The sequence below is a fragment of the Candidozyma duobushaemuli genome (genome assembly GCF_002926085.2).
Source record: "Candidozyma duobushaemuli strain B09383 chromosome Unknown G_B09383, whole genome shotgun sequence".
Lineage (NCBI taxonomy): Eukaryota > Fungi > Ascomycota > Pichiomycetes > Serinales > Metschnikowiaceae > Candidozyma > Candidozyma duobushaemuli.
The window spans coordinates 730,217-753,082 of NW_020289896.1; the positions used below are offsets into that span (position 1 = coordinate 730,217).

Here is a 22,866-nt window from a genome sequence, read left to right on the forward strand (position 1 = left end):
GAAAAAGCCACCCCCATCACTTGTTGATGCACTGGCAGAACAAACGCAACAAACCGTCCACAAGCGAGTTGCCTGTTTTGATGTTCTGGAACTGGTTCTGGCCGCCGTGACCCTGCTGCTGTTGCTGGTACTGAGGCTGCTGTTGCTGGTAGTACAGACCCTGGGAAAGCGGCTGCTGGTCCCAGTGGGACGGAAGCAGGCCCTGCGAGTTGGCCAAGTCGATCACCATAACACCGGTGTTTTTAGGATCAATGTAGTGCTTCAATCCACTTTCCTGACACAACTGCTCAATGGCAGGCTTCAATTTGGCGATTCCGTTCGCCGAGTGAAGTCCTTTTCCCACTATAACCCGCAAGTGGGACTGGTAGGTCCGGATACACTCGGAAAGTCTCTTTTGCATGATCCACTCGGCCTCTTTCACATAGAGACCATGGAGGTCGATTTCGTCTTCGGCCGAGTCGGCGTTGTTTTCACGGAAAACGTACTCTGCCGCCTGTCTATTGTAGTTTTCAGCCTGCGCCAAGATCTTCTTCAGCTCTTCACTGAGCTCATGGGCCTTCTGCTTGTCTCCATTCTGGTACGCCTGCTGCAGCTGGTTCAGAAGCTTCTTCCGCTTCTCGTACATCTGGTCGGCCTTGTCTCTCAAGTTCTTGTACGTGTTGTCTGTGGCATGGTTGTAGTCACGCTGGTTATCGAAAAGAGGTGCTCCTCTGTCGGCAGTGGCCATGGTGAAGATGGAGTTGGTTGTTGAAGCAGAGAAGCTTTTGGTGCAGGTGACAGCCGCGGACGTGGATTGGATGGGGTGGGGGTTATTGGGGCTACGTGGGGGGGTTTGGGGGTGAAAGAAAAAAAAAAGTGTTTGGTTTTTGAAGGGAAAAGCGGGCCTATTTATACTTTTTCTTCAGGGGTCCTGAAGGTGGTTTGGGGTGGGATGCAGCGGTGCTGGCTGTGATGATGTGCTGCATATAGGGTGTTGACATATCAACACGGGGAGAAATGCCAGTGGATAAATGAAGTGGTGGGTGATTTGAAGTCAATTTTTGGGTTTTTCGGCTTTCTGGCTTTCTCAAGACTACTGTTTCTGTGCTGTGGAACGGTGCCATTGAAGATGCATGTGCACAGAATGCTATTGTCTGGCTGCGAGGAAAAATGGTCTAAGCCGTGCGCAGCCGACCTCGGTTAAGAAGCAGGTAAAGTGATTTGGAAATTTTTATTGAACATTGGTTTTGATGAATGAAGATTTTTTAAAGTAGGGCTTCTTTTTGTTGTTGGGGTGTCGCCGCACGAGGTTTCGGAAGCTGGTACCTTGCAGCGAAGATCTTCAGGAATAACGTTTTTCAGGGCATGCTAGGCGGCTTCATTGTTGAAAATTGTTGCTTCTGTTCTACCTACTTTATTGAAATGACAACAGCCTTTTCCGCCTCGTCGACATATTCTTCTAAATCAAGAAGCATCAAATTGTCTAGTCAGCTGCAGCGTCATCATGAGGATCTGACTACTGCAAGGCATTTAATCTTCAAATAGAGCTTCTCATATTTTTCATCCAAAGTATACCCTTTTTCTCTAACACTCGAGGAACCATTGCAATTCCACTATTGAAGCACTTCCGATGCCTGGTTAGTCTGTTCTTTTGGCATTTGCTGTTAACGAAGATGCCCACCTTTCCGGGCCTAACGAGGTTTTGTCCCAGCTTCTGTGTACTTCGTCTTAGAACATTTGCTTTAATCTGCTAGTGTGTCCCTGAAAATTAAGTTGAAAATTGACTGCGTGAAAAAGCTGTATCTCCAGTGGAAGACTTGAAATTCTTAAGTACTGGCTCAATTGCACTTCCAATCTCAAATCAAGTAGTCATTTTCTTTCAGCAAGCAAAGCGTCATTGAACTTTATCAAGGAAACGACATTTGTTCATCACCACAGCACTCCAGCATAAGCAAGTCGGCTTTGCAACCTCATCGCAGATCAAACGGCTCAACCACGTGGGTTGCATATCAGCTACTCTACAGTCAGGTTTTTTAGCTATCCTATTATAAAATATGTAAGAAATCAAACAGACTGGAAGTCGCTTATTTCTTAGCAGCCTTCTGGGCAGCCTTGGTGACCTTACCAGCCTTATCGGACTTCTCGACAGCCTTGATGACACCGACAGCAACAGTCTGTCTCATGTCTCTGACAGCGAATCTACCCAATGGTGGGTAGTCGGTGAAAGGCTCAACACACATTGGCTTGGATGGAACCATCTTGACAATGGCAGCGTCACCAGACTTGATGAACTTAGGCTCCTCCTCCAACTTCTTACCGGTTCTTCTGTCGATCTTCTCAATCAAGGTGTCGAACTTACAGGCAATGTGGGCAGTGTGACAGTCCAACACTGGAGAGTAACCAGAAGAGATCTGACCAGGGTGGTTCAAGACAATAACCTGGGCGGTGAAAGACTCAGCACCCTTTGGTGGGTCGTTCTTGGAGTCACCACAGACGTTACCTCTTCTGATCTCCTTAACGGAAACGTTCTTGACGTTGAAACCAACGTTGTCACCTGGGACACCCTCGGCCAACTGCTCGTGGTGCATCTCAACAGACTTGACCTCAGTGGTGACACCAGCTGGAGCGAAGGTAACAACCATACCGGCCTTGATGACACCGGTCTCAACTCTACCGACTGGCACAGTTCCGATACCACCGATCTTGTAGACATCCTGCAATGGCAATCTCAATGGCTTGTCGGTTGGTCTGGTTGGTGGGTCAATGGCGTCAATGGCCTCCAACAAGGTCTTACCGGTGGACTTACCGGCCTTGGTCTCCTTCTCCCAACCCTTGTACCAGTCACAGTTGGTAGAAGCCAAGATCATGTTGTCACCGTTCCAACCAGAGATTGGCACGAATGGAACAGTCTTAGGGTTGTAACCAACCTTCTTGACGAAGTTAGAGGTCTCCTTGACAATCTCATCGTATCTGTTCTTGTCCCACTTGACGGAGTCCATCTTGTTGATAGCAACAATCAACTGCTTGACACCCAAGGTGTAAGCAAGCAAAGCGTGCTCTCTGGTCTGACCATCCTTGGAGATACCAGCCTCGAACTCACCAACACCACCAGCGATGATCAAGATAGCACAGTCAGCCTGGGAAGTACCAGTGATCATGTTCTTGATGAAATCTCTGTGACCTGGAGCGTCAATGACGGTGACGTGGTACTTAGGGGTCTCGAACTTCCACAAAGCAATGTCGATAGTGATACCTCTCTCACGCTCAGCCTTCAACTTGTCCAAAACCCAAGCGTACTTGAAAGAACCCTTACCCAACTCGGCGGCTTCCTTCTCGAACTTCTCAATAGTTCTCTTGTCAATACCACCACACTTGTAAATCAAGTGACCGGTGGTGGTAGACTTACCGGAGTCGACGTGACCAATGACAACCAAGTTGACGTGCTGCTTCTCTTTACCCATTTTCAGTTAGATTTAGATAGATGAGGAAAAAATGAGAATGGGGCGAACGATGGGGTTTTATATTCGCGAGGAAGGCTTGCGGCGGGAGAAAAAAAAAGTCGCCCGTATATGCAGGTGCCCATCGCACGACATTCACAAGACCGGCTCATGAATTTTGTCACCCACCTTGCAATTGAGAGTATAAAAAATATATTGCTTTGATCCTGAAGTAGATCACCACAATATATCCAATTTTCAGCAGGATCGGATCCAATTTGCCTATTCTGGTGGAACCCAATTTTTTCCGGGTGTCGTGGCAGCGCGACATTTTGCCATGAAGAGTTCTTTTTTTTTTTCTTGAGCCGCATGCCCATGCATCGCCTGCTACAGCACGAATCAGACTAACGAAGAGGGAAATTTGAAAAGGAAGCTTGATTTTTCAAGGCAATTGGGCCGGCAAATTTTAGGCGGCGATTTTGGTGGGCATATGGAAGGTATCTGGAAGGAGGGGAAGGAAGTCACGTGCGCGCTGTGAGGGCTCAACCCTGGAGCTCCGAAAGCGAAATCGGCTTTTGCCCAAAGCAGTCGTCGGGCGTCGGTCAGAATAAGAAATTCAATATATGGAATTGCGAATTCTCAGTATGGCAATTGAAATTGCGATGACCTAGAGGGGCATCGCATGTGCACAATTTCAGCCAAACCAGCCGTAGTCATCTCAACGAGAAAGTGTCGAATGACGTTGCGGTATTATGCACTAACCCAATTGGATCATGCAATGAAGGGGTCAATGGGGGTGCTAAGGGGGTTAAGTATGAAATTTTGAAGTTGACCTTTACTTCTCTAGGTTCTGGTTTTGTGTTCTCTAACTCCTCATTCCAATGTACTCTGAGGCTTAAAGCTGCGAGGTAAGCCGATGATTGCAACATGGCATGTCTGGAATGAAGATGGGAAACTGTGAAAAATAGGAAGTTTCATGTCTAGATATTCTCTTGAAAATGATGAGTAGTATTGCGTCTTCATGTAGTTCACGCTATCATGTTGAAGCAATGTGGATAGATATGTCGCCCTTCTTCTAAGCTGTCTTACTCATGATTTGTTTTCATAAAAGGTCAATTGCACTCACTGATTCTTTCAAACTGCTCAAATATCACCATAAATCTGCTGAAGTTTGTTTTGTTGACTTATCGCTGGTCTCTCTGAGAGTGAATGCTTGAAGTCGACATCAAACCCATAGAATCAGTGAAATTTTGAAATCTAAGGAGTTTATAGGGTATTACTTGCTTCAGCTTTCAGCTGTTGTTATTATTATCAAAATCCATTGTTCTTGTTAATTTATAAGTGGTACATTATTTTTTCATTACTGGAGATTTGACGCACTGTCGACAGTTTTTCGCAGCCTTTACGAATCAACCACCTTCTTGAAAACATTGAAAGTCAATAAATAATTAGATCACCAATAAAAAAATTACATACTCCAGTAAATAAAAAAATTACATGCTCCAGTAAAGCGACAAGAGATAATTTGCCTGAGTTAGATCAGAAAAATTATGCTCTATTAGCAGCTCTTGCCGGAATACTACCTCGTGCCATAGATGGTCAACGATCCCTCGAAATCCTAAAGAGAAAAGAATAAAAACTCGATTTTATCGTTACTCGTGAATTAGTCTATTTAGTTCCTGGCCCGACGGGTGCGTTTTGCCGGACGATCGATATCCTCACCTAGTTTCTTCATGAGCTCTTCGTTGTTGTGAACCAGGTCTTGGTTCACATAACCAACTTGAGTCATGATGTCGTCACTTTCTGGCGGACGATCGTCAGAGGGGACTTCGCTATTTTCCTGTGAGTCCTGAGCCTTTTTTAATTTTTCAGTGAGAGACTCTCGACTTCCCGCCAAACGACCATACTTCTGTTTCTCTCTAGCCTTTCGAGGCGACGGAAGCTTGATCGAATCGCTTTCCTCTGGCTTCTGCGTCTCGAAATCATCGTTCATGGTTCTCACATAGTCAAGAAGCGTGGTAGGTTTGGCCATGCTGCGTGGGGCGTAGATGCACCAAGTGAGATCGAAGATATCGGGCATTTGAAGATTGGCCTTACCGGCCAGTCGCTGAATCATCTCCCACAAGTAAGCAACAGAGACAATGGGAATGTTCCACTTTTTAGCAGCATTCATTTTGTTTTGCGACGACATAACTGACACTGACGACAGGCGATCACCACTGGTATAGATGGGGCAGTCAAGCACGTCTTTGTACTTGTATTTGAAAAGCGACGGACTCTTTTCTTGAAGACCGTCCTTGAATAAATTAATGTTGACAATGAGCAAATCCCGCTTGGACGCGAGAGTTTGGCAGAACTCGAGGTTGAGGTACTCCACGAGTTTTTCAATATGCAAAAGTTCCACTCCAGTGAAACCTGTGATACAGACCTTGAATTTTTTGGCCAGCGGGACAAGTCCTTGTAAAGGTTTACACCACGAGTCGTGGCGGACCTCCTTGTAGAAAATGGACCGCTCAATGAACCAGTCGGTCACAACATGGACTTCTTTGCTGTTGATGCGACGCTTCATGTTGCTCGAGAGTACCAGAAGCATGAGACTGGCTTGAGGACCGCTTTTAACAAGAAGGACGATATGCGAAATCGTGTCGTCGTTGGCCAGCTCGGCGACTTCTCCACCATGAGATTCCACGACTTCTCGAAGAACCTTCTGTTGGGGTATAGAGAAACCGACCGGGAGAAACTTGAATCCGCTGAAAAGCGAGCTTTTCCTCTCCGGCGACGCTGGTGCCACAGATTTGGCGGTCTCCTCCTCGGAAGGTTCCTCCCAGAGTGACCCTTTAATCACTCTGGCCGATTTGGCACGAGAGCTCATGATCGAGCTCCACACATCCAGACTCTTCTTCAAAGGCGCTCTTTCCGGCTCGGCCTTTTCCACGGGCTCGGCTCTTCCCGAATATAGTTTTTTCCAGACGAAACTGCCGCTATTGTACAAGTTACTTCCATCACTCGTGAGAACGTAGTCATCAAGATCTAGAGCGGCTCCTCGTAGCACAGAGTCGTACACCCAAAGCGGGTGCACCACAGGAATGCCCCACTGCTTGGCCATGGTGTATCTCTTTCCCGACGCCTCTGTACTCACCACAACGTCGCACGACGGCGTTAGCGTAGTGCTCACTTGTGCACCTTTCTTCTCCATAGAATTCAGCACTTCGTCAGTCAGAAAAGCGTCAGCTAACGGTTCCAGCACAGCGCCGTCCGGTGGAGTACGGAACTTCTCGCCAAATAGCCTCAGAACGACGCCCGGAGGAGGTCTATCGATTCTAGCCACACAAACGGTAAAACGGTCAAAAACAGCCATCAGGTAGCTTTCCGGTTCTAGCCCCGTATCGTCGCCTGCGGTCCATCGCTGGTGGATTCTTGTAATGGCTTCTTGCGGAAGAAATACCACGTCGTGCCGGTACTTGATCAGGTATTTATACTTTTCGGTGTTTCTGTTACCCACAATGAGGTACTTGACCAGACTCATCAAATCCGTGTAATGAGTTCCGCCCAACGCTAGGATCTTATCTGCCATGTCGTGCCTTTCGTGGCCGTGGAGCCCCGTGCAGCAGAACGTGCGGCCCTGAAACGGCTTGTCCATGGTTTCATGGATTGGTGATGTGGATGTGGAAAATACGCAAACTTGGGATTCGAAAAAGCACGAGTTTGGTTGGGTTGTGGATGGTGAGGTGAATGTCACGTGTAGCCTTTTTTTAGTAGGCGGGCACGGTCAGGTGGGAGTGGATGGACCGGATTTGTAGATTGAGTAGGAGTTGTAGATGTTTTGATATGGCTGCGAAATCTTCACTAGTCCAGGGCACGCAATGGGTGTTTTAGGATGGTGAAAACCACGCGTGATTTGGAATTTTTTTCGCTCAATGGATTAAATGTTTGAAGAAAGAGGAATATTTTGAAATTATTGGTGTATTTTGGGTGTGGTGCTACGTTTGGACATGGGGTGCTATTACAGCTTGTAACTACTATAGGACTGAGGGTAGTACTATAGCACACGGATGAGTCTCATCCATGAAGGCAAATGAATTTTGTACGAACAAGTTTGAGTAGAGATGTTTGAAGAGAGACCCTTCATGTTCCAAATACGCTGTATGAATTGTGGCAGCAGATACTCTATAATCCAGGGGACGTGGAGAATGAGACTCATTGAATACCCCTGCTGAACCAACTCAACCTTTCAGGAGACCATAATGGAAAACCACTCATTAGCCAACCCCGGGATCCAACGGAAGGTGTCGGATGACCTAGGAATTGGGCCAGCAGATCATCTAAAATAAGGCACATTCCGAAGATACGAGCTACCTTAAGGCATGTAATTTGCTTACCTCGCTGGGAATAATACAATCAGCATTCTAACTTCACCTTAGCAGCGATCCAGCACAATGGGGAATAAGCTTTAAGCCAGCAGCCTGTCAATCTCAGGCACGTTTTACCTCATAATGTCGACCTTATGGTTTGTCCATACCCTCCGTGTCAACTCAAGCGGAGATTCAATTAATCCAGGGGGCAGATCTGGCTCCTTAATTCATGAATTCCAAAAATACATTGATTATGGCTTCTTGATTTACTCCAAAATACATTGAAATTATGGCTCCTTGACTTACTCCAAAAATACATTGAAATTATCGCTCCTTGATTCACTCCAAAAATACACCGACTCATCGCTCAACGAAAATCTGCCTTGGCAGTCGCTATAGCAACATTCACAAACGGCGAAAACCAAAAGGATGCAACGCTGCTGACGCTGGGTGAAAAATTGACATCACCAAAACGACAGCCCGTTTGTCTCAATCCAAAGACCCCTAATTACAACATCCTCGCACCAAAGTGGCAGTGTCTCATGTGCTGATACGGACCCCAGCGGCTAAAACGATACTGTTGCTACGTTGGATGGCTTCTGCTAGAACGGGTTTTTGAGCCTTGCTACATGGCTTAGCGGTAACCGAGGAAGGAGCCTATGATAACAGACTTATCGATATGGATACAAAAACCGATTACCCATATACCGGGGAACCGGGGAATCAGGGAAACAGGGGCCAGAGATAAGAATAGCAGGGGCATGTCGAGGGAATTTAGAGCAATGCAGCGGGCGGTTTGGAAAGGCAATTTTGCAGCCACCATCGGGAACATTATTACTGGATTGGGCAAAAGGTCTGTGGCGGGCCACAAAGCCAAGCTTGCTACGGTCCTCGGAATGGATTCTAGCGAGGCACACTGCTGTGAAAGATTTTGTGTTTCGATGCACCGTGGGCTAAACTTGTTAGTAATTTGCCCGTGCGAGGCAGGCTGCAGAAATGGAGCTACGAAAACGGCAAGTACCAGCGGGGCGCCTCTAGGCTTTTCCGGGCTTTGGGGAAGCCATACTGAGAGGAATGCTGGAGAATGAGGCTTGTAGAATGAGGCTTGTAGTATGAGGCGTGAAGTATGAGGCGTGAAGTATGGTCTGGAGGGTGCAAGCAGAGATGTGGATTGAGAATCGTCCGACTGAGTATCAATATACTGACGTTTTTTGACGGAGTGCAGTGTTTTTCAGGAGTTTGTGCATGGCTTCACTAACGGTAAGAGAGGAATTGTGATTCCACTTTGGTCGATGGAGGCAATTTAGAAATCAGAAGTAAAGCACTTTCAGTACCAAGGATGGCCGAGGCAGATCAGGATGTTTCAGAATCGACATAAGGTGATGGACCTCGGTTGAGTCACTTAGCGGGCCAGTGAGTCACGGTACGCCCGGACGGGGAGGCGATATTTTTTAGATTTGAAATAATCGTATTTGAAAAAATCGTATTTGAAAATCCGTATTTGAATGAAGTTTAAACTTTTCAATATTTGTTTAGAAACACGCCATGGCATTGTCCGTGTTTAAGCTTTTGCGGAGCCACGGTCCCCCACCTACCCAGTTTCCCACATGGCCACAATCTGAGTATCCTTCTTCATTCAATTCATTCAATGAGGCACTCTTCATCCTTCATTCAATGAGGCATTCTTCATCCTTCATTCTTATTCTTTTTCTTTATTCTTTTTTACTCTTATTCTTCTTTTCTTTATCTCCAGATTCTTCCAGAACGGCTGCAAGTCGGCGGTTGCCTTTTCCACAGCGGCTTGGCTGATCTGCTAGGTAAACAAGCTGGGCGGCTAAACAAACCAGCACCGATCCAGCAGGCGGCCTACTCAGTGAGGAAACCGCCGCGGCACATAACCAGCAGCAATAGAAACGTTTTTCGGCGGCAGCACTTGAAAAGTTGCAATAGAAGAAAAAAAAAAAAATGACGAGGTGAATAAATTGACAAATTGAAAAAAGCAAAAAAGTGAAGCTAAACGTCTCGCCTCCTTCGCAGGTCCAGAGCTTATTCTCGTTTGCAGCCATTCGCGTCGGACCCTGAGGCCTGGCGCCACGCCTAGACGGGGGTTCTGCGGACGGGGCCTGGGATTTCCCGAATCGTCACCTGCCGTAGTGTTCCTTGCTTGAAGCGGCAGGTTGGTCTTTTTTTTTTTTTTGTTTCATCGCGGTTTGCTTGTTTTTCGCCTGTTTGAGGTTTGCTGTTTCGGGCGGCCGCGCCTCTTTGGCACCTCCAAGAAATCCAAACAACAGCCGACAAAGCAGCGAATCAGGGACAATAACTTGACAGCGGCCGTCAGCCTGGGCTCGAGGCAGAGGGCATGAAATCCGTACACCAGCCAATTAAAACCACCATACAAAAAAACAGCCGTTCTTCCCAGACCGGAATTCAATTCCCCATGGTGGCGGTTATTTTTAGCCGCCGCCTCGTATGTGAACGCCAGCGGCCGTCCTGCACACACGCGCATGTTGTTTAGTTAGGTGCTCAGCAGCACCCGCACGCATGCAGGACAATTCACGCCAAAGCCCCACGGCCTCGGCCACCCAACTATAAATACAGCCATTCCCGCCCACCACTTGCCTGTTTTTTTTTTTCCATCACATACAAACTCGTCACTCGCTATGCAATTCTCTACTGTCGCCACCGTCGCTGCCCTCGCCGCTTCCGCTTCCGCCGCTTACTCTAACGCCACCACCATCACCACTGACGTTACCGTGACTGGCTACACCACCTACTGCCCAGAGTCCACCGTCGTCACCATCACCAAGTGTGAGGAGGACAAGTGCGCCCCATCTGAGGTCACCGTCTCTTCCGCCACCACCTTGACTGTCACTGAGCCATGTGTTGTCCCAACCACCTACACCACTGAGTGGTCCACCGCCACCGAGACCATTCCATGTGAGGAGTGCGAGGAGAAGCCATCCACCGTTGCCGGTGAGTCCACCCCAGCTCCAACCTCCACCGCCGCTGTCTCCTCTTACGAGGGTGCTGCTGCCAAGAACGTTGCTGGTGCCGTTGCCGGTGTCGCTGCCGTTGCCGCTGCTTTGTTCTAAGCTGGCTAGCATGTTGGATTTATTTTAATAACATACCACATTCTTTATATTTGGCACTTCTGAGCGCCTCATTATTTTCGAAACATCGGTTTCAGGGTTTTAATTTACATTTCTAATACCATGCGAAACTTGTAGCCTCCAACAAGCCTCTAGAAAATGCCCCGAAAAATGCCTCTAAACAGAGCTCAGCCAGCGGGGGCTGTCAGCTGGCTTCGTTCGCGCATCGGTTTTCTGTCGTCGGCGCTGTATGCAGTCCGCGCGTCGGCGCCATGCGTTGAAACATTCCACTTTGGGCATTTCCCAATAGGGCCCGACGTGCAGCAGCCCCCTTTTGCGCCCGCCCCGTCAACTTCCTCGTCCGACGACCGCCAGCAGCCACGGTGCCTGGAAATGTCGTCCCACTACTTCTTGAAGTTTGGGGGGACCATGGTTTGGGGGAGGGGCAATTACAGAAGATCCCCCAAAAACCTTATCCGCTCCCCCACGCCTCTAAACGACCCCTCCTCGGCACCTGCACCAGCGCCGCTCGAGCCATGCCGCCAGTGGGCCAATCAGTAGTAGCATAATGCAAACCAGCAACTATCTCCTCAGATTATCACCGAAGCGCCTTGGGTGCAATATAGGACAATGGGGTCATCTGAACGAGATTGCCGCTTTTGTGTAAAACAGACCACCACGAAATATTTTTAGCGTATGTGGGATCTAAAATCTCCCGGGGAAAGCTCACCCGACCCTACTGTAAATAAGGTGGAACGCTGGATTTGTGGTGCCCTATTGGGCTGCCAAGACCCTGTTTCAACGTCAAGTTGTTTCAGCACCTGCGTCGCCTGACTCCTTGGGGGTTTCCTCTTTACCTATAGGGCGATGAAACGACGTAATGGGAAATTGCTCAATGCTGTGACTTTGGTGATCCGCGGAGTTGAAACACATGGGTGTTTCATGATCGAGACGACGCCAATTTACGAGTAGCGAAGAGCCAAGAAATGTCTGGTTTGTAGTAGCAAGGCGTTTTGTCGTAGAATGGACAATGCTGGTTTGGAGCGACTGGTTGGCAGCTTTTTGACTGCTTTACCGAGGGTGAGAGAGTTGGAGCAAGTCGGACTTAGCTCTTGGGGATTTCAGGTATGAAAGCACCTTTTGTTACGGCTGTTACGGTGGCTCACAATGAGCCAGGCGCTTGCATTGCTGCTTTTCTCCGTAGCTACTGAATTCTCCGTTGCTACTGAATTCTCCGTTTATTCGTTATTGGCTGGTTCTTCTTCATTGTAGCGGGAGAATGGATAATTTGACGGCTTTGGGTGAAAAGGCATGGACAAAATTTGATGTTTGAGCCACCCGATCACGGAAACGTCCCTGAACGGCGGTGCCATTGTCTGGCTCGCTACGGTAGTGAGTATTGTTCGAGGACTCGTCCAATAAGATAAGCGGGGGTGGTTTTTGAAACTTTCTGTTTTAATTCTTTCTTTTGATTTTCTTTTGTAAAGAGGAAACTCTCCTGTGGTTGGACTCGATGGGGTCGGTGTGATCATCGCTGTATCGTCAAGTCGAGGAACCTTCCTTCATAAACCCAGATGAAGCGATGCTCATCCCGTTCACTTTTGTCAATTGTGAGCCTTAAGACGTCGATGCCAGTCAATCAATCAAACTACGGTTCTAGGGTCCAATGATCTTTGCTTTTCTCGAGATGGAGCCATCACCCATAGCCAGCTCCGATGCGGTTAGCGTTTTAATGGTGCAAAAAAAAAAAAAGAAAAAAAAAAAAAAATGATCATGGCCTAATACTAGTTTTTCTTCATGCCGCTTGAGTTTCTTTCTATCGATACTTTACATGCTCACTCGTTCTACACCTCACTCATACTGAATAAGCGACTTCTTAGGGCACGTTCTAATAAGTCAATCACTCTATTTAATCAACTCTACTAAGAAAAACACACATCTTATTTCAACGTTAGAAAAACGCTGAATACTATAAGATGGTCTAAAGATGAGCACTACTATTTTTCACGGAATTAAGCATAATGGTGCCATCCTGAAGACGCTCTCTACCAACATCACCAGAACACAAACTGAACCCTTACAATTAGCCAAATTGGCTCTTCGACAACCCTTTTGCCCTACGTTAGCTACCTTGAACACTTTTCCAAAATGTATACACGTGACTCGTATCACGTGCAAAATATATCAACACTTTACCTCCTACTACTCCATTTCACACTTTTCAACCACCACTTCAACTGGTTCCTCGCCACTTCCCACCCTATCCATGTCGTCAGAGGATCTAGCGCCGTTCCCCGTAACGAGCAGATTTTTTTCTCGATTCCAGGACGATTCCCGCAGCCCTAGCCTCCATCGCCAGTCCAAGGCCATTCATGTCAATAACTCCACAGCCAATTACCTGCCATTCAGCAGCCCACAAAGCCGGCCGAAACAGAGCTATCCGATAAATTTGTTCAATCTACCCCACAGAATCAGTGTAGATGAGCACAGAAGGCCACTTCCACAGCATAAGGGTGCAGAGGAGATTCCGGTTTTTCAGTATGACCATGCCACAATGAGCGACCCCATCCTGTTTGCAGAGCTGATGAAGGAAACGGGTCAAAGATACGGTGCCATCAAGATCATCATGCCGGAAAGTTTCAATACCATGGCCAGAACGAATTTCCAGGTGAACCCCGATCTTTTTCAATTCAAAACGAACCGCATTCTCGCTAATCCAAAAGAGAACGAGATTTTGACGAGGCTTCGTTTTTACAACGAGCTTATCGGATTTCATATTCTGCAGAGAGCAGAGGCTCCAGAAGTAGCAGTCAAGACAGAAGAAGAAGCACCTGTGGAAGGTCCACAAAAGGAAGAAACGCTCCAATCAAAAGAGGAGCTTTCAGACTCACAGCCCAAGGAGACAAAGGCGGAAGAGAAGCAGAAAACAAAACTGCCCTTGTTTTTGCAGAAACTACCGATGATGGACAAACGCCCACTAGACCTCTTTGACCTATTCCGTTTGGTTGTCATGAGAGGCGGCTATAACGAGGTGATCAACAGAAAGCTCTGGGCTCAAATAGGGCGTGAGCTCGGTTACAAGGGTAAAATCACAAGCAGTCTCAGCAGCTCACTCAAGCTTTCCTATGCTAAGATCCTCTATCCTTTGGAGACATTCTTGGGTCAAAGATGTGCTGAGGTAGCTGGTTTGGCAGACCGTCCTGGCGATGGAGAGCCACCTGCCAAAAAGCTAAAAGTCGATCCTCTGGCTCCTCTCCTTCTTGGCTCAGCAAAAGAGTACAGACGTTCTGTTAAAGCTAAAGCAAGCAAAGGTATTCTTTTAAACCAGCCGCATTTGATCGACGTGAAACCGCCTCTTGTGTTTTCGTCGAACTCGGAAAACGGCTCTGCTCAAGGTGAAACTAAAGCAAACAAAAATACGACATCTTGCTCACTCACGCCTGCTGCTCAAATCAACAGTTACTTGAAGTGGATCAGCACAAACGCAGCAAACTTACAAGATGCCACGAGGCATGAACCAAATGGAAAATCGGCCTCAATCTACTCTCTCAGACAGTTCATTGAGAAAGATTGCAAATTCCAGGAGGTCTTGATCTCGTCAAATCCGGCAATTTTCGGTATCAACAGCGAGAGACAAATGTCCACGCCCATGCATAATCTTCCGAATCATTTGACAGGCTTCCAGATCAGCGAAGAATCCAGCCCCATTTCCCCTCAAGCTTTGGAGGACATTTACTGGCAGCGTGTGTGCCATGAAGGTGTTGACGATATACTCGATGGTTTGAAGATCGAAAACGGTTTTTCTTTGCCTCACTTAGCAAACAGTTCTGGGTTTCTTCGAATCGGTGACGACTTCACCAACTACAAATTGCAGCTCAACACCTCCAATCAGCAGAGTGTAAGCTTCTCAGGATCGGAATCAACAAAAAGCCAGGAACATATCTCCACCGCCAGCAGCAAAAGTGGAACTCCAACTCCAGCTGATACCCCAGTTTCTTCCTCCAGACCTTCTTTTAATGGCGATACATCCACTTCTTCATCGCACAGTGAAGCGCTCATCCTCAATTGCCAGCCATACATCTCCAGAACCATAGGCAACTCATTGGCTCCGTTCAACCTCCACAATATACCCACGTTACCAAATTCGCTTCTTGGAGCCCTCTCTGCTCATGATGTCAACAATAACGACATGTACAACTCACGCTTGAATGTTGGCATGACCTTCAGTTCAGAAAATTGGCATTCCGAAGATCATTTCTTACAACGGTGCAGCTATCACTTTTTTGGCAGAAGTAAGCGTTGGTATTTCATTCCAGAGCTGGACTTCTTGAAATTCGAGGAGCTTCTCCGTGAAATTAATACGAAAAGGGACTCTAAGGTCAATTTGAACAGCCAGTCTGAATCTTGGCAAATCGGCGAGCTTCTCAAATTTCTCAGCACAGAGGACGAAAGCTTGAATTTCGAGTACGAGTGTCTCCTTAACTCTCTTGAAAACATGGTGAATCCTTATCCAGAAGTCCGTGCATTCATCAACGATCCGGAGTTTCAGAAAATCATCGATTTTCAGAAGTCCAAAAGAGACAGCATCTATTACAACCAAGAATACTTCATCAACCCGGAAATGCTTCATAGCAGAGGGATCCGATTCACCACAACTTTGCAAAAGCCTGGTGAAATCATCCTTCAGTACCCTAAGTCCTATTCACTGTCCATTTCCTTGGGCTTGAACATCACTGAAGACGTCAATTTTGCATCCAAAGGCTGGCTTGATTATGCCCTAGAGGGAGAAGAATGGCTCAAAAAGCAAGGAATTCTCCCAAATATATCGCTTTTCAAGCTACTTGTGAATATTGCCAGTTTGTACGAGAACAACTGCGGAAGTTTTGATTCGGATGTCTACACGAAAGCACTGGAATGTTACGACAAGCTCTTGGAGAAGGAGCTTGAACTCAGAAACAAGGTTAGGACCAGGGTCAAGATGAAGGAGGTTGTTATAGAAGAGAGAAGTATTTCTGATGCAGACGGTATTGCAGACGACAATCTCCAGAACTTGTTTCCGTCAAAGATCTTGATAAACAACACCAAGGATGGTGAGCAGTTTTCCATGTCTCTCGAAAGCTTCCTTCAATACTCTGACGCCTTGGAGGTCCAGAAGAGAGAGAACCAGGAGCAAAATCTCCCTGACTTCATATCCTCGACTTCCCACAAAATCGAGCTTCATTTGTTCTTGTCCGACGATCGTCTCAAGAACTACCAAAGAGTCCTCAGTGGATACTCTATCGAATTTGACGAATGGGTCACGACTTACGAAACTGTCATGAAGGACGAGGAGGAGGTTCCTTTCAAAACCTATAAGAACTTGCTAGGTGATGGTCAAAAGATCCTTGCCGCCTTGTCAAGTGCCCATCCTAGGTTTAAGAGGTTTGTCTCCAACGGATCTCGTGGAGCTCAGGACCTTGAACGTGAGGAGAAGATGAAGGTTTTTAAGGAATACGTTGAAAATCTCGATCATTTCGTTACTCACTGCAATGATATCATCGAAGAGTGTCAAGCAGTTTTGTCGTTGAAGCATCAGCAAAGAATAAGAGGAGCGTCAGAGAATAATGTACCACAAGAACAGGATAAACAAGGAAAACTCTCGACATTGCTCGACCTTGCAAACAAAATTCCAAAGCTCAACTTCTATGCTGTCGAGTTCGACCAAGTTCTCGAATTCAAGAATGAGATCCAAAACTTCGATCGAGCATGTCGTAACTTGATCTCGAAGCCTAACGTCCAACAGTCTGAGCTAAACGATATGATCAACTTGGGAACTTCATTCGGTATCAAGTTACCAATACTCGACTTCTTGGTGAGATTGCGGGACAGAGAGGTTTGGATCAAGACCTTCAACATCTTATTTGAGGGCGGTGATCCTTTTGCTGGAAAGAAGGAAGTGTACTCATTATCTCATCTTCAGCAATTTCACAATGATGGCTTACGTGTTCTCAGTGCTAAGGATGTTGATCATCTTCAACAAGTTGATGCATGGTTGAAGGAGGGCAATTTGTATGACGAGAAGGTCAATGCCTATATTTCAAACCACAAGCAACTCAACAAGATCAACCTCGCTGAACTTGATAATTTGATAATTGATATGGAGGAGAGGGCGAAGGAGATCAAAGAGAAACGTCTTTTTGTATTCATGGAATCTTACCACAAGCTTGTTGATATCAAGGCTCAAGCACCTCTAGTCAAGTTTTTGCAGAAGTACCAAACAACGAAGCCTTCCTTGTTTGCTGCAAAACAAATGATGGCCGACTTGGAGAAATCCAAATACGACTATGACGACTCGGAGATCAAGGCTGATCTTGACAAGTCTCTCAATTGGTTGGGTAACTTGTGGACGGCTTTGAAAAAAGTCAAGGCATCTTTTGGCTCCAGGGCAAAGAGGCTGTTTGATACTCAGACTTTGAAACAAGCCGTGAACACTGAATTGGTCAAGAAACTCTCCACAATCTATACCAAGACCGCTACCAACCTTGCAGGTGAAGAAGTTGATCCTTTCGAAAGATCCGGTGGCTATTTGTTTCTCAAAGACATCGACCCCGTTTACGATGAGAAACACCCGTTGCGTTACTGTCTCTGTCGAGAGTTTGAGGATGGAATCATGATTGAATGTGACCGTTGTCACGAGTGGTACCATATCTTCTGTGTCAAGGAAAAGCTGGAGATCGAGGAAAACGATGATAACTACGTTTGCCCTGCTTGTTTGCTGTTGGATTCTGACTCGATTCTTGCAGAATTTGCAGAAGAGAAGATTACCGACTCATTGATTGATGAGTTTGTTGCTTCTGGCGAGGACCTCAAGATTAAGCCTTCAAGCGAGTTGGATGAGTTGAAGAGGTTGAAGGAGCAAATTGACGAATTCAAAAAAACCTTCAGTGGGAAGGTTTGGAACTCTGAGCAGACAGCGCTTCTGGTGCACTATGAAGCTTACATTTTCAGAAAGGTATTTGGTGCTCCGGTGCTCATAACTTCGATCTACGAGAAGCTATCTGAATTTTTGAAAACCAATTTGAACATTCTCCTTACAGCGAAGCCAGAGGAAGATGTATCAAAGAATGTTGAGAAGTCAGAAAACGACATGGATGTGGATCGTGAGTCCCCAGCAGCTACTCCTTCGAGAGGTTCAACCCAATCTCCAAAAGATGATGCCAATTCCAGAGAGTCGGTCACCAGAAGTCCCACAGATTTCAACGAGGATCAAAGAAGATTTTACTCGCACAAGACTCAGCCAAGTGGGCCTATTCTTCCACCTCCGGTTCCCCAATTCTTCTCTCCTCTTTCAATGGCCAAGCAAGTTCCACAAGCTGATATTGAAAAGCCAATACACCCCGAGCCAGTTTCTGAGACACTGGTATCTGAAAAGCCCTCTGAGCCAGTGAAGGATGAAGCTGTTGCCGTCGAGCCTGAGAGTGCTCACAATGAAACAAAGTCTGAAACGAAGGAAGAAAGCAAGCCAGTGGGCTCTTCTGGCCCTGAAGTTACCTCGCCCCTGCCATCTAACCCAGAGTCTAACATCCCTGAAAAGATTGAATTGCAATCACCGACTACAGACGTAAAGCCAGAGGAGACTATCAATGCAGACTCTCAGGTTTCTGTTGAGGACGCCATTCCACCCCAGTCTGCTCCTGAACCTTTGAAGATACAAGAAGACGTTGTTGACGAAAAGCCAGCTGACATCGAGATCGAGAAGAAAGACAGCTCTAGTGCTCTCGATATTCTGAACAACGAGCCTGTTCGTGAGCCGGAATCCAAGGACTCAGCTGAAACTGGGCAAAAAGCTTTACAAGATAAATCTCCGCAGATATCATCTGCATCCCCAGAACCCAGAGTTGAGCCACTTCCCGAGACCGTCAGTGCTCCTTCTCAACCAGAAACTGGAGCGGAACCCATGCAAGTTGACACAAAGGATGCAGCACCTTCAGAGAGCTCCACTGCACTGGCTCCTGAGCAGTTGGTTGAAGAATTGAACGAGAATGATTCTAAACAGCAAGATGAGTCCAGACAGCAGGATGAGTCCATACAGCAGGATGAGTCTAGTTCGGTGTCTAGGGAATCTGAGCCTCTTCCAGAAAAACCCGAACCCTTAGTGGAGCCTGAGGAAACAAAGGTTCCAGAGTCGACTGGACTTCCAGTTATACAACCAAGAGAACCTGTTTCCGAATCCGCTACGACTTTTGCTAATGAAGAAGTAAAGCCAACTCCAGAGCCTGTGGAACAAGCTCCTCCTCATGATAAGGCTCCTAAAGAAGCAACTTCCGCTGCCTCTGTGGAAGACAAACAGCCTCGGGAAGCCCAACCTCTCGTTCGACCTACCGCTCCAATTACCGAATCATCAGACTCACAACAAAAACCCGAACAAGTCGAACAACCGCAATTGAGTGCTCCTGACTCAAGAAACTCATCTTCGACAATCCCTTCTTCAACTCAACCTCCTCCTGTTGCTCAGGTTGAGCCTGGTGATGACACTTTTTTGGCATCTTTAGCTGCTGATTTCCCAAACACCTCAGCGTATCCCGACGAGACCTACGTGGACCAATCATTGCCTTTCATTTCGAGCGAACCAAAACAAGAGGCTTCTCAAGATACATCAACTGCACAATCCGCAGCCTTAGGTGAGATGCTTTTGGCTGAGCTTGGAGAGAACCCTGATAGTACAAGCAACGAGCAAAAATAATGACATCTTTCATTTCAGCATTTTACGTCCACAGCATATAGAAAATTTACGACGCCTAATGTTACATTGTTTGATCTTTTCTGTAGAACATTGCACAGCTTAGGAGCATTAGTAGTATCGACCGCGAATATGTTTCTGCATTATCAACATCAACAAACATCTCAGATCTACTACACCACAAAACCTGTAACATTATTCAGACCTCAACTCCGATTCTTCTTTAAATCAATTGAGTCGACCCTTAATTCATAATTGATCCAAAGCAAATAAGAACTCATAAGAAACATCACCGATGGGCACGATATATGATCAGTTCATAGCTACATGCTGGGATAACTACGCCCCTGAGGGACTGCCGAGAAACCATATCATAGTGAGTGAAGTTCCCAAGTTGGTGACAGAAATGGAAGCTTTTTTGGGCGTTCTGACCCTACTAACGAAACCCGAAATGGAAATCATACAAAAGATGGCTTCAGACAAACCCACGCTAAAGTTATTTCAGAGAGACGTGGAGCGTTTCATTCTACGGCTTACAAAGACTCTGTCGATGGAGGAGTTATTGCAAAAACGAGCAAACACGCTGAAGCTTACCCTAACGCGTCTTTTGGATAACCATACCACCTACTCGTTTCGTCCCAAGTCGCTGGACGATACGTTCTCTTTGAGGGGAACGTACGAAAGGAATAAGATTCCCGAGATTCGGCCGTATTCGGAGCCCAAGAGCCGGGTGGTTAAGGAAGAGCCAATTCAGCTGGAACCGACAATACCCATTCCAACCAGTGGAAGTGCACAATCTGACATCTCGGACGTCGAGGAACTCCAACGTAAGGTTGCCCATCTAGAAAGACTCTGCCTTTTGTACGAGGAGAAACTCGGAAAGACAGGCCCCGAAAGACTAGATAGCTTCAAGAAGGCATTGGATGAACAGGACAAACTAATCAGGGATCTACAGCTGCAGCGCAATTTAAAGGTAGACTGGCTACATAGCTTGCCATTTGCAAAGCAGTACTTCTACTCCGGGAACCGCCAATTCCCTGGTGTCATTGCAGACGTCGTTGCATTGCTTCTAGCGTTCCTCATTATCCAAAACGTCTTGAAGCTCATCTACTACACTACGCTCTGGAGCATCTCCAGCCACATCTCCTTTTCATGGATCCAGCAGGTGCCATGGCTTGAATACTGGATCTACAGCTTCAACGAATGGCTTGAAAGTTAACCGGAAACCATAAATTATCGTACACAAGGAGAATGAAATGATATATTCAAATACATTCATGGGAAAAGAGCTGCAACAACACGCTTAGTTCATCTGCTTGACCAAGTTGTTGATGAAGTGCTCTCTGTTACCAGTGTCACCACCCTGGATGAAGTGGAAGAACTTTCTAGCTCTGAAACCACCGTTAGGGTTGGACAAGTGGAATGGCCACAAGAAGTTGTTGACCTGCTTGAAGTTAGGACCAACGGTGTAGATCTCGTGGATCAAGTCCTCGATGGACTGGATACCGTACTTACCCAAAGCACCCTCGATGATCTGGTTGTCAGACAAGGCGATTCTCTGGGTGTTGATCTTACCGTAACCTCTCTTGTAGATCAACTTTCTGACGGTAGCCAAGTTAGGGTAACCGTAGGTGATGTAAGGCTCGGCCAATCTGAGCAACTGAGAAGTGGCCTTGGTAACCTTGACGAAAACACCAGAGTTGATCTGAGTCAAACGGAGCAACTGCAAGATCTTTCTTGGCTTAGGTGGGATCTTGGAGATACCCTTGATTCTGATGACGAACACCAACTTTGGCTCGGCCTCAACGTAGAAAGAGTTGTTAGCCTTGGCCTCACGCTTGGCGTCAATCAAGGCACGCTCAGCGTCTCTGTACTCCTTGTAGTAAGCAGCAGTTCTCTCAGCAATAGCCTGTCTCTTCTCCTTGTTGGTCTAAAATGTTAGTATATCGCGTTTTACAGGGTCCCTTCTCAGTCCCGAAAGATGGTTAACTGATAGACAGCATAGCCGGAGCTAGTCATATACGAAAAAAAGATTGTCATCTTCAAAAGGACCAATCACTCAATGGTACATACGGCTCTTCTAGCGGCCTTGTCAGCGGCACGCTTCTCCAAGACCTTAGCGTCGGTCTTGGTCTTCTTGATCTGAGTCTCAGGTTTCAAAGTACTGGATGTTAGCATGAGTTTTGAAGAGCAGGCGGCGAGAGGTGTCAGAGGCGTTATGACGGCAGTCGTGAAGGGACTGGATAAACGGGATTCATATTTTGAGCTGTAAGGCTAGAAACCCACATCCCACATCGGCAAAGCTGAGCTGAGCTGACGACATGGCCTTGCGGTCATGTAGATGTTATTGGCTTTCACAAGAGACCAAGGTCTCCAGGAATAGCACTGTCATAACTGAAGCAAGGAACAAGTCCATGAAAAACATATTCCATGGTTTCTGGTTCCAGGCCTCCTCCCCGGAGCAGCAGGCTGCCACCGGACGACACCATACCTCAAGCCGGACTCTGCCGAGCGAAAAGTAGTGATGATTTGGGTACATACGTAGCCATAGTTAGAGTTGGCGAGGTATTGAAAATGTGCGAAAAGTCGAGGTTATATAGTTGAGTGCGGTGAAGTTTTTTTTTTCAGTCCTGCAGAAACCACCCCGCGATGAGGGACGTTGGTTAGGGCTGTAGCCCTAGGAATTGGGACTTTGCAGTAGATGGTCCACAACGATTTTGACAGTAAATGAAATAATCCGGGAAAAGTGAAGTTTCAAACCTTTGGGCCATAGTCTTTGAGTCAAACGGTCATTTGTTTTTGGATTTCTTGTAACACGTAATACCTGGAGACGATCAACAAGTTGAAGCTTGGTTAATCAATAAGACAAGAAATCGAGGAATTGGATAGAAATTTGGAAATTTGACTAGTCACTCGGTATTTATGGGAAGTTGAAGGTTAACAGACCAAAGTCCACCAATTGGGTGTTTCCCGTTGTAAAATCAATTGCTTGTGGAAAAAAGCCTTGTTCTTGCAGCTGTATTGATTCCAGATTTCGTACCAGAAGACCATACCTTTCCTTTTGATTAGCTAGCCTTGCAAAAGAAGAAAAATTATCTTTTACAAAACGTTTCCCTAATCAAGAAGCTCGTTTTGCTCTCACTTCACTCCTTAGCATCACATAGCCTCTTCATTAATTCCCAAAAATCACCAAACTAGTCATAACTTCCATGAGTTCTCTTTCAATGTCAGTTCGATTCTCTTGAATAAAAACCGTCTGCTAAGCCACGAGCATGTGCCTATCATTCGCT

General features: G+C 46.6%; 7 protein-coding genes across 7 annotated transcripts; 3 read left to right on the plus strand and 4 right to left on the minus strand. All coding sequences in view use genetic code 12, as the record gives it.

The window, feature by feature from the left end:
* Positions 1 to 16: 16 nt before the first annotated feature.
* CXQ87_005316 (uncharacterized protein) lies at positions 17 to 727 on the minus strand (the record flags this gene model as incomplete). The annotated part of the gene is made up of 1 exon (XM_025483742.1): positions 17 to 727. One exon carries the CDS (start codon positions 725 to 727, stop codon positions 17 to 19), a length of 711 nt encoding a protein of 236 aa, XP_025335977.1.
* Positions 728 to 2,063: 1,336 nt separating this feature from the next.
* Positions 2,064 to 3,440, minus strand: CXQ87_005317 (elongation factor 1-alpha; the record flags this gene model as incomplete). The annotated part of the gene is made up of 1 exon (XM_025483743.1): positions 2,064 to 3,440. The coding sequence occupies one exon, from the start codon at positions 3,438 to 3,440 to the stop codon at positions 2,064 to 2,066; it is 1,377 nt and encodes a 458-aa protein (XP_025335978.1).
* A 1,648-nt stretch (positions 3,441 to 5,088) lies between these two features.
* CXQ87_005318 (protein kinase activating protein) lies at positions 5,089 to 7,056 on the minus strand (the record flags this gene model as incomplete). The annotated part of the gene is made up of 1 exon (XM_025483744.1): positions 5,089 to 7,056. One exon carries the CDS (start codon positions 7,054 to 7,056, stop codon positions 5,089 to 5,091), a length of 1,968 nt encoding a protein of 655 aa, XP_025335979.1.
* Positions 7,057 to 10,428: 3,372 nt separating this feature from the next.
* On the plus strand, positions 10,429 to 10,860 carry PGA26 (Pga26p; the record flags this gene model as incomplete). Its single annotated transcript, XM_025483745.1, has 1 exon — positions 10,429 to 10,860. The coding sequence occupies one exon, from the start codon at positions 10,429 to 10,431 to the stop codon at positions 10,858 to 10,860; it is 432 nt and encodes a 143-aa protein (XP_025335980.1).
* A 2,551-nt stretch (positions 10,861 to 13,411) lies between these two features.
* CXQ87_005320 (uncharacterized protein) lies at positions 13,412 to 19,579 on the plus strand (the record flags this gene model as incomplete). The annotated part of the gene is made up of 2 exons (XM_025483746.1): positions 13,412 to 15,149; positions 15,174 to 19,579. 2 exons carry the CDS (start codon positions 13,412 to 13,414, stop codon positions 19,577 to 19,579), a joined length of 6,144 nt encoding a protein of 2,047 aa, XP_025335981.1.
* A 292-nt stretch (positions 19,580 to 19,871) lies between these two features.
* Positions 19,872 to 20,795, plus strand: CXQ87_005321 (uncharacterized protein; the record flags this gene model as incomplete). Its single annotated transcript, XM_025483747.1, has 1 exon — positions 19,872 to 20,795. The coding sequence occupies one exon, from the start codon at positions 19,872 to 19,874 to the stop codon at positions 20,793 to 20,795; it is 924 nt and encodes a 307-aa protein (XP_025335982.1).
* An 84-nt stretch (positions 20,796 to 20,879) lies between these two features.
* CXQ87_005322 (60S ribosomal protein uL30) lies at positions 20,880 to 21,754 on the minus strand (the record flags this gene model as incomplete). Its single annotated transcript, XM_025483748.1, has 2 exons — positions 20,880 to 21,506; positions 21,650 to 21,754. 2 exons carry the CDS (start codon positions 21,752 to 21,754, stop codon positions 20,880 to 20,882), a joined length of 732 nt encoding a protein of 243 aa, XP_025335983.1.
* Between the last annotated feature and the right edge of the window lie 1,112 nt (positions 21,755 to 22,866).